At 40.3% G+C, this 10370-nt stretch overlaps 1 protein-coding gene across 2 annotated transcripts; it reads right to left on the reverse strand.

The window, feature by feature from the left end:
* Positions 1 to 249: 249 nt before the first annotated feature.
* On the reverse strand, positions 250 to 8764 carry tcea3 (transcription elongation factor A (SII), 3). Of its 2 annotated transcripts, XM_079240193.1 has the most exons (21): positions 8569 to 8764; positions 7744 to 7806; positions 7535 to 7640; positions 7335 to 7431; positions 5299 to 5802; positions 5107 to 5220; positions 4787 to 4888; positions 4627 to 4692; positions 4419 to 4529; positions 4214 to 4279; positions 3972 to 4031; positions 3769 to 3840; positions 3582 to 3650; positions 3437 to 3499; positions 3284 to 3358; positions 2963 to 3123; positions 2749 to 2811; positions 2480 to 2628; positions 2200 to 2346; positions 743 to 814; positions 250 to 649 (listed from the first exon to the last, which is right to left on the reverse strand). In XM_079240193.1, the coding sequence occupies exons 1-21, from the start codon at positions 8635 to 8637 to the stop codon at positions 641 to 643; spliced, it is 2238 nt and encodes a 745-aa protein (XP_079096319.1). In that variant the 5' UTR covers positions 8638 to 8764; the 3' UTR covers positions 250 to 640. The 2 variants fall into 2 exon arrangements, with proteins under 2 accessions (XP_079096319.1, XP_079096320.1); XM_079240194.1 differs by lacking the exons at positions 3972 to 4031; positions 4214 to 4279; positions 4419 to 4529; positions 4627 to 4692; positions 4787 to 4888.
* Between the last annotated feature and the right edge of the window lie 1606 nt (positions 8765 to 10370).

Genomic DNA, 10370 nt, shown 5'->3' on the forward strand with positions numbered 1-10370 from the left:
TGGGATCTACGTGCAATATAACAAAGTGTTAAGACAACTTTTAAAGGTTTTGTTGCAGAGTAGTTTTTGACTCAACTGATCAGTACTTTGTCTAAGAAAAAACTCATGAAAATGATCAAGACATCTTCTAAAATGTTGTGCATTGAACTGCAGATAACATAATATATGCACAAATTATAATGTGACTTAACAGTATAATATAATATACTGTATAATAACAGTATAAAATGAAGGTTAAAAAAACACTGATGATATATGCATGTTTATTGAAGTTAGAAAATATACAAAGTGAGTAGCTGTAACATAACATATTAAATGAATTATGATTATCATTGTATTTAAGTTTTAATCTAGTTAATTACATGCTTCAGTCATCAAAATTACATTCACACTCAGCTTCCCAGTTCACCTAAAGCAAACTCTGACAACCTGCATATGATTATAAATCTCAAAACGCAAGAACTTAAAAATAAAAATTGTAATCACACCATTACAGTCTGTTAAAAGCACCAGCGGCTGTAATTCATGAATGCCATGAACACCACCCACACCCCTGCCCACCCCCACATCCCTAAATTATAGAAAATAGTGGTTCAAGATGCTCGAAAAACAAAACAAATGCAGCTTCACCTTGAAGGTATCAGCAGAACTGAAATATAAGCAAACAAATAAAATAAATTTGGTGAAAAATTGCAACAAAGTACAAATGAACACAAGAGTAAAGTCCCGAGAAATGACGTACCTTCCAACGGTTTCCACACTCATTGCACAGAACAAATGTGGTCATCGGCTCATCAGCACTACGTGTCTGCACCTGAAATACAAACACACACACACACACACACAGAGAGAAACAAGGAGGAGGTTTTGTTGTGAGCACAACACCAAACTGAAGAGGCAGAGGTGAATGAAGCTGAAACACAAAACTAATCCTAAGTATTTCCTCCACTCTACAGTGACTTCTACACACACACCCAGGACTCCAGGAGGAACAGGTGGAACTAATCTCTTTTCACCAGGAAACATGAGGAAAAGAGGAACAATGTTCACTTTTGGTCTTTAAAATGTAACTCCAGCATTCACTTCAAAATCACTTCAATTATTTTTAGAAACTGACAAAACAGTTCAAAAATGACTTATTAACAATTATTGAGACCACCGTCCTCAGTTGCTTCAGTCCAAGACCTCCAACACCAGCCTGTAGTTTTCAGTTAAGTCTGTCAGTCGTGCGTGTTTCTTCACATATGGTGTAAAACACACCATTTATCTGACTGAAACTACAACACAGGCAAAGAGAGGTTGGAGGAAAGTGCAGGAGCTGGCTGCTCCTGCTGACTCCAGGCAGCATTCAGCTGTGTAGAGGAGGTGCTGGTAGGAGAACAGAGTCAGACAAACAGTAGCTCCCTCTCTATGGTTTCAGATCGCAGTTTCAATGTCTGTCACTCACTTTCATAATTACAGGAAGCACCAGATACTAGTGCTATGTTATGGTGCTTCCATTAAAACCTGTGTATGAGACATGTGAGGATACTGAGATTATTTTGCTGTGGTAAAAGCTGTTTTATTCAGTCAAGCTGTTACCAACTTGCTGCAGATGTTAAATTTTAGGCTTTATGATTAGTGGAGACAGACATCCACAGGTTTGACATTATTGATCCAAAAGATCTCAAAATGTGACAAAGATTATATCCTTTATGATATGTCATATTTACGTACAGAAATGGGGTAAATAAATTCAATAAAACCTCTTTATAATTACAAGGAGAAACGTGTGCATACGCTTCATTCAAACTTCAGGAGACAGATGTTATCTGGCTTAATTTGTGAGTTTTTTTGCGGGAACTCTCTACTAACACGTTCAGCATTACTAAAGGAGCTAAGTCTAAACAAAGCGACTGAGATAGCTTGGCCCGAGAGTTGGTTTAACGCGCCGCTTCGCCGTGACTGACTTCCACTCAGATCACTTAATTTCAGATTCGTCCATCTTTATTCCTTTTGCAATAATCTTGTGGCATATACACGTCTACTCGCGCCCTGCGGTCAAAAACCTTTTGCCCTTCCAGGTCAAAACATCTGCCCAACCAGTGACATGTTCCCCCTATATGCGTCACCTGCCCAGGTAACAATACAGCACCCTCTAATAGCACCAATGAGGAACACAGGTAAACAAATTGGCTCCTGTAAGCATTGTCTGCTTACCTGGTTATAGGTGCAGTTCTTCTTCTTGCACTTGCCACACTGCAGCAGGTCTGTGGTGGTCCCACCAGTTTTGGCCATCTGGTGCTCTCTGATGGCCTCCTGGGTGAGAACGTTCCTCAGCTGTTTCAGCTCATCACTGGCCATTTCCTAAACAAAGAAAAGATGCAAAGGAAGCGGATGAGACCATGTGAAGTGAAAGGATGACAAACAGGAAGATGCATCTCATGTACAAATATGAATCAGAGCACTTCACAAGGAGGCCAACAGTGAGACAAAGTACCTCAGCAGACATGGAGGCGATGCGGCTTAACTCGATGCTGCCTGCGAGAACATTCCTGCGAAGCCCCGGGTTCTTAGGGTCCTTCAAGTTGCTGATGCGGCTCCGCACTCTGTTCTTGTATTTCATATCAGTGGCCTTTGTTTCCTGGTAGATATGTGCAATCGCAGTCAAGGTTGATTTAGTCTCACTGCGCACTGTGTGCATCGTATAAAATAGCCAAACGGATATACTTTGCAGTGGTTTATTTAAACTAGCACAGAAAATCTGAAAGATATGATCTTCAATCTCTGCTGCCATGCCGTCACAGTTTGCTCCAAAATCTTTGTAATCATCTGTGGAAACCAGAAAACAGTCACTGAATCATATAACATATTTAAATGTATGCTGGTCAAGCAGCCTTTTGACACTAACATCAGCTGTGCTGTGTGGTTTCATGCATATAAACTGCTGCAGAGTGTATTGTAGGTGCAGTCTCAGCCTCACTGTCTGTGCGCAGGGCAGCTGCCAGCATCTCAATGCACTTGTCTCTGATAGAGTCTCCGGTGGTCAGGTGAGGGGGAAGCGGACCCCCAGAAGAACTGAAGCCAGGTGACATTGGGCTGGTTGGGGTGGTGGGAGTTCTGGGGGCTTCGGTTTTATTCTTTCTGTATAAAATCAAATTTCTGACCATAAGGAAACCCTCCATCTAAAACTGTGGCTTTTTTTTCAGTATAATTAGAAAAAACACAAATATGAGGATTTTCTTTTTAAACATGAGCTACGACAGTAACTTGAATAACATGAAAAGAAAACCTGTTAAAATACCTTTCAGTGCTGTCAGTGGAGAGCTTCCTCTGTGGCGGCGCAGGCTGAGGAGGTTTGGAGCCCAGAGAGTCTCTCCTAAGAAGCCACATTAGGATAATCTGTATCACTTATGCATCCTAAAAGACTCAAACACAACTGATCTTTTTCATGTACCTTTCAGCTGTTAGCTTCTTTCCTGGCGGTGAGCTGCTTTTCTTTGAGTCAGTGGATTCCCGCCTGAGCAATGAGACACGGTCAGTTGGTTTAATGTGGATTCATTTGGAGTATGATTCACTTTTAAGCTGAGCAAAACTCGTACCTGTCAGGTTTGCCATCAGTTGAACGGCGTTTCACAGGCTGACCAGGTTTTGAATCACACGAATCCTTTCTGAAACAAAACAAAGATTTATAAGACTATTTCATGAAAAAAGAACAATAACACATACACACAAGCAAACACACACACACTTGGGTTGAATGAGGCTCATTTCCAAACTCCTTCACACCTGTGTTTTTCTTTGTTGCCCTCCACACTGGGCTTTTTAGGAAGAGGCAGTTTAGAGTCAGATGAATCTTTCCTGAAAAGAGGAAACATTTGTGTGACTTTAAAAGAAATTCAACAGCGGATCATAAAAGCATGATGAAGGCTTCCCATGCAAAAACAGAAATCAGCACATTCAGCATGTTGTGCAAGCCTTGACTTGCCAACCTTTCTCTCTTGGCTTCTTCGGAGTGTTTTTTAGACACTTTGTTATCCACCGAGTCTTTCCTGCAAAAGAAAAGGACCTTGATGCTGATAGAGCAATTCTAAACACCTTGAAACCAACAGGAATCTGATCATTCATCGGGATTACAGTTTCAGATCGTAGGTCCTCCAGAGGTATCAGAAAAATGTGAAGGGTTTTTTTTATATGTAAGAATAAGAAACAGAATCATTCTCAGATTCCAGACCTGTCTTTCTTCACTATATCTGCAGGCTTTTTCTGCACAGCAGGCTTTGAGTCGGTGGATGACTTCCTGTTGTAGCAAACAACACAAGGATTCAATGCAGAAAAGAAAAGTCCAAAATTAAATTACAGGTTGTTTTTTTCCTGAATGCTCTCCTTTCAAGTGGAAACTAAAAGCAGTCTGTAATGAAAACTTGTCTGAGCCAGACCTGTCTCTGTCCTTTTTCCCATCTAACGTTGAACGCCTCGGAGGAGGAGGAGGGGGGTGAAGGTGGATAGGTAGAGGAGGAAGAGGAGCATTGGGGTCAGGAGGCTCTTTTCTAAATGGAGAGACACCTCTCAGCTCAGCTGAATCACTTCTCAATTATGGTGAGTAATAGCAGCAAATATCACACGCTGATGCATGCAGAGCCTAACCTTGGTGGAGGATGAAGGTGGAGGGGAAGAGGAGCTATTGGAGCATTGGGGTCTGGTGGAAGTTTCCTGAGGTGAAAATGAACTTTTGTTTAAAAGTTCTTTTTTTCAGACTTTCTGATAATTTTACCTCCAAAAAAAAAGTCATTAAAGCACACCTAACCTCTCTTTCTTGACTTCTACAGCAGGTCGCTTGGTCGGTGGAGAGGCAGGTTGTGGAGGATGAGGACGAGGATGTCGAGAAGCAGAGTCTTTACTGTCCCTCCTGAACATATGTCATAGCAGTACAGATGACAGTGTGGCAGCAGATGACTTGGCATGCAGACTGACTCATCATGCACTACGCACAGCAGGAATCCACAAGTTCATCTATAAGACCGTAGAAATGACTGCTGGGAGTAACTCTGACACTGTTATATCATGCAGTTAGCAGCAAAGACGCGTCAGTCTGTCATGCGCTTTGGCTCAGGCAGAAGTCCTGACCTGTCTTTTTTTATGTCCAAAACAGGACGTTTGATGGGCATCGCAGGCTGAGCAGGTCGAGGAGGGGAGGGAAACCGGGAGGGATACAGAATACTGCTGTCCAGCACTCCTCTCCTGAAATATATTATTAGACCTGAAGCTTTGCTGGATTTCCGTGACTTGTTATAATGTTCTGAGCCACCACGTCCTCACCTTTCAAACAGCGGTTCGTGACGAACGGAGGGCTTGTCTCTGACAGGCTCGATCGGCGGCCTTTCTCGTTGAGGTGTGCTGACCGGTCTGTCACGTCTGCTCTCTTCTCTATGTTTGTCTTTCTTCACATCATCTTCATGCTTCTTTAGTTCCTCAGGTCGTTTCTCTTTTTTGAGTTGTTCCACATGCCTCACCTTTTTCAGATCTTCCAAAGATCTGTCCTTAATAGGGTCTGACTTTGGTTTTCCACTCTGCAGATCTTGTGTGTGCTTCTGTTTCTTATTATCCATCTCTATGTTGGGATTTTCTGTTTTTTTTTCCTCTCTGAATTCATAAAGATGTCTGTCATCTTGGAGATCCTTAGGGTGCTTGTCCATCCTGGGGTCTTCTGCATGGCTCTTTTTGCTTATGTGGTCATCGTTCAGTTTTTCTTCTCTGTTTTTATCAGAGTGTTCGTTGTCAGGGTCGTAGTCGTGTTTATGTTTGCAATCCAGTCTCCTGTGACTAACAAAAACATAGAATCACTTTTACCTCAACTAACAAACTAAAGATACGCTTGATTTCTTTCTCTTTTTTATATATATTTAAAAAATAATTTATCTAACATTTAGGCAAGTATGATATGGGTCTCTTCCATTCTGGAAGCCTCTGAAATAGGGTTAAAAACACCAATATTATAGACCTGCTCACTGTTATAAGTTTGTTTTGTTTTTTTTTTAATTAAAAAAGAAAATGTTAGTTATGTGGTAGCTCTTCAAAAAAGACCTCATCCTGGTGACGAGGACATCTTCTAATTATAGTGTCTCTTAACAGTAAAGTGCGAGGTTGTTCAGTCTAGCCTCACAGCTATGGAGCTGTTCCTGCTTTTCAAGTGTTTTTTAAGAGTTCCAGTTGAAAATGTTGCAAGTTAAAAAAAAAAATCACAAACATTTTCCCTTGTACAACAATTTTACCAACAAGATTAGCCTCTGACCATCAAATACAAGTGGAGTGTTAATTCCCATAAAGATAAGCTGATTTAATGCCTTTTTGGACTCAAATTTGTGGCATTAGTCAGGATTTTGGGGGATGAGAGGCTTTGAGACTCGATAGTGAGATGGCATGGTGTGGAACTGTAGCGACAGTCCCAAGATTAGTCTCCACTGACTTCAAAATGTAAGAGTTCCTAACTATGAACTTACAGTAGCAACCTACACAGAATTCAATCCAACTCAAGACATTGCTTTATTTAATTCAAATGGGAAGCTGATGCCTGAACTGTGTACAACTGTACATGTGAACATGGCTGGAGTGTCTTTGAATTCAAGATTTTTATTTTAAATTGTCTTCTATAAATGACTGGACTCTGTTATTAAATTTTAAAGCAAAAAATGTACACAGTAGTACAGTAGTGACAGCTGAAGACTGGGGACTCAGGATACACACCATGTACCATCAATCCCAGCAAACAAAAGCAGCATAAGTAAAAATACTGATAAACATACGATATTACTCTAAGTATTCTTCAGTTGTGAGTAGGAAGATCCTAAGAAGTGCAAATTGCAGATAGCTCTAAATAATTATGATCAGGTGATCATAACTGGGAAATGTCTCAGAATGTGTAATAATATCATCACCTTGGTTAATTTTTTGAATGGCATAACTTCTTATTACATAAAACAGTTGACATTGTTATCTTAAAAGTCATCCTATAGTACGGTTTTAATGTTATGGAGCCATATTGCAGATAATAGTGACCTGCAGCTCTCTGTGACAAGAAAACATTTCTTGATTTTGTGCTTTTAAAATGGAAAATCGAGGAGTATTTTAATGAAGCTGTCGTTGCTTCCATCGCTGATCTATCTGGCTGTCTAATACATATGAATATACATTATTATTTAAGGGCTAGAGTAATGTTTGTATATTTGTGAAGGTGATATAAAGCAGGTGTTGCAGGTATGCTGACAATGACAGAGCTTTATTTCATAATGTGCATGCCTTGTGTGCCATGTTGACTGCCTGTGTAGTTGCAGTGCAACAGCTGTGAAACTACTGACCTGCTCTGTGTCTCAGGAGGCGAGCTGCTTGGAGCAACTGCAATTTTGTCGGAGTCCAACCCGTTCTTCATTTTCTCCGTCTGGGAACGGCAGGATTCTGCAGGGGTGTATGAGGGAATACCAGCAATTCATTTTCATTATGTAGCCTATCATTTATCAATTTGACTGTACTCTGCAAACTGTGTACAAAATGGCGATACCCAGAAGTCTTTTCCAGTCTTTAATGAGAACTTTTGCCAAAGCAATGACTTCTTCATCTGTGCAATGCTTCCTGATACCGTTCACAGACATGCCGATTCTCGTTTCCTGAAACAACAAGGCGCAAAACGAATACTGTGAGCTCTGAATGCCACACACTTACAACATTGATAGTGTGGGAATCAGGGCTCAAAAACTTATTTTAACACACCTGGAGAAGTTTCAGTGTCATATTGAAGCCTTTAAGCTCTCTCAGCAGGTCCAAGGCACCATCCTGTACAAAAAAAAACAAAAACAAAACTTTACTTTTACCCTGTAATCCGACAGTGTTTAAAAATATGTAATAATGATGTAAATACAGATTTACCAACATGCTAATAAACGCATTATAAGGAGAACGTAGCCTACAATGGTTGGTGAGAAATACCATGTTCACTTCTGTTTACTTCTGCAATCTTGACAGATAAGATAAACAAGGATTGCATCATTTTTAGAAAATAAGCAGGAGTCCATTAAGTTTTGTTCATTTGCTAGAAGTTATGGCTGATTTATCATATCCAGCCGTTATAATGTGCAGACGTGCCCTGCAAATAATATCCTGTTTGCAGTGTAAACACAACTTGACCTATATCCACATGCCGAGCTGTTTAGTTTCGGTTGCAGAAGTGTGCACAAAAAAAATCTCATTTAGAAAAGAAACTAAACAAAAACGTAAATAAAAATAAACTAAGGACAAATGGTCAACACTTGTCCCCCACAGTGCTGGGGGGGGGGGGGGGGGGGGGGGGGGGTGAAATGTCCTGCGAGAGAATCACATGCAAACCCGCGTCAAACACCTGTTGGTCGTTTGTTACCGAACACACACTTCATACACTTGTGCAGAAGTTAAAAGTTCATCGAATCAAAAGAAATCAAAACCAACTTAATCAGAAACATCGAAGGTTTCTTTTCCAAACAAGCCGTTCGTGGGCCTTTTGCAAGGCACGAGGTGTCAGCGGGACATCGCGCCACCTGTGGTGTCAAAATATAGTCTCACCGTGTTATTTCTAGACACCATCTTGTCCAGTTTTTTGGCGATCCGGATGAGATCTTCCTCACGACTCATCGCTGCATTTAGTCGACCATAAACCAGTCAGCTATGTGGATTGAATGCTTATTAAAAATCCAAAGAACTGGGTAAGTTTGGATCTGCTTAGGTTGGACTTTACGCACGGCACGCTCCATTCAGTCCAGAGGCGTGTCCTGCTGCACGATCCCAGCTGACCAGCGACATATGACAACAACTATATATAGGTGCTGTAGTAGACGGATGGAGAGCGGAGATAACTTATTTTCAAGGTGATTACAGTCCAATAAATTAAATAAATTAAACCATTTGTTAAGCACTAAATAAGACTCCTCCCCCCGCTTTTCCAGCAGACAACTACTTCGTCTGCTTTCTTTTTTATTTTTGGGTGCTTTATATCACTGTTCAACATGTTTAAGATCTTCCACACAAACAAGGTCACTGACTAATTATTAATCTTTCCAAATCGAAGTTCGGACTGTGTGTTGTGTGTTCAAGTTATTTGCACAGAAGTGCCAGCTGCTGTGCCAAAGAGCCGACTCCCGACTCACAGTTTGCCTTCTTTCACACACACAACTTCGGTGCACTTCAACATTTAATTTGTTGTTGTTGTTTTCAGACACAACAGCAGCTAAACTTGAACATGGCAGAATAACACTATACAGTTTTGACATTTGTTTTTCTGTTATTTATTAGTCTAAAAAAAGGCATGAAGCTGTTACTGCATCTGTTCGCCACCAGAGGATGCTGTGTGCTAAGAGTCCAAGTTTATTTCGAGGAAGGACGAAGATCTCTCGTTTGTGCCGTTTTTAACCTGCAGAGGGTGTCAAGAGCTTTAAAATAAACCCAGTTGACACAAGGGGAAAGCCATAAGACAATACTGCTCTGCCAGCTGTTCAAGAGCCTTTCAAGAATTTTTTTTTCTTTCACACCAGCCGCTTTATAATTATGCTTTTATTTTGAAAAGGAGAACTTTTCATTCTCTTCAATTTGTTTCCATTTTTCTCATCAATTTGCATCATGCAAACTTAGGAGGGAAAATATTCATGCGTCAGTGTAGTTAAAAAATCTCTGCTAAAAAAACAATGCTTTTTTATACATCGTGAAAACTAAAGAAGTGTTAGTTATATTTCCAGTCATACTGGTTATGGTAAGCCTAACAGCCTGAATAAATGAGAACATGACTTCTTGTCTTGGTTTTTGAAGATATTTCACATCAGATCATGAAGGCTTCCTTAGTTTTGAATGAATGGTTATGAGTTTCAGACTTATCTGCTGAAGGGATATTTTACACTTTTGGAGTCATTGAGGTCATGTTTAATTTGCTGACCCACCTACCTATTCTGCGAGGTCGTTTAGTTCATTGTCATTTGTGAGTTGTTTACCTATCTGAACAACATGTTAGTCACAAGATCCAACATATGAACCACAGTCAAACCACTTAGGGACCATAGACTAGAGTCATAACTGCATTTTCAAGTGTTGTGTTATATATGAGGTCACTCTGTTTAAATTTATTTTTATCCAATTTCCTAAATGGCCTCTTCATCTGATTTAGCAGCAGAATTAATTGACACTTTGCGTAATACAGTTAGTTTAGTTTAAGCATCTTTTCGTTCTTCTCAGATTTTAATGCTGCTGTGATACAGCAATTTTTTCAGTCTGTGCTCAATAAAGAATGTTTGATTCAGGTTCAGATGAATAAGCACTGGGGGAGTTAGAGCTCATACTGACTAGTTGTTCAGCCCAGAGACAGAGTACAAGAGAAAGGA

This window comes from Telmatherina bonti, assembly GCF_933228915.1.
Source record: "Telmatherina bonti genome assembly, chromosome: 5".
In the NCBI taxonomy this organism is placed as follows: domain Eukaryota; kingdom Metazoa; phylum Chordata; class Actinopteri; order Atheriniformes; family Telmatherinidae; genus Telmatherina; species Telmatherina bonti.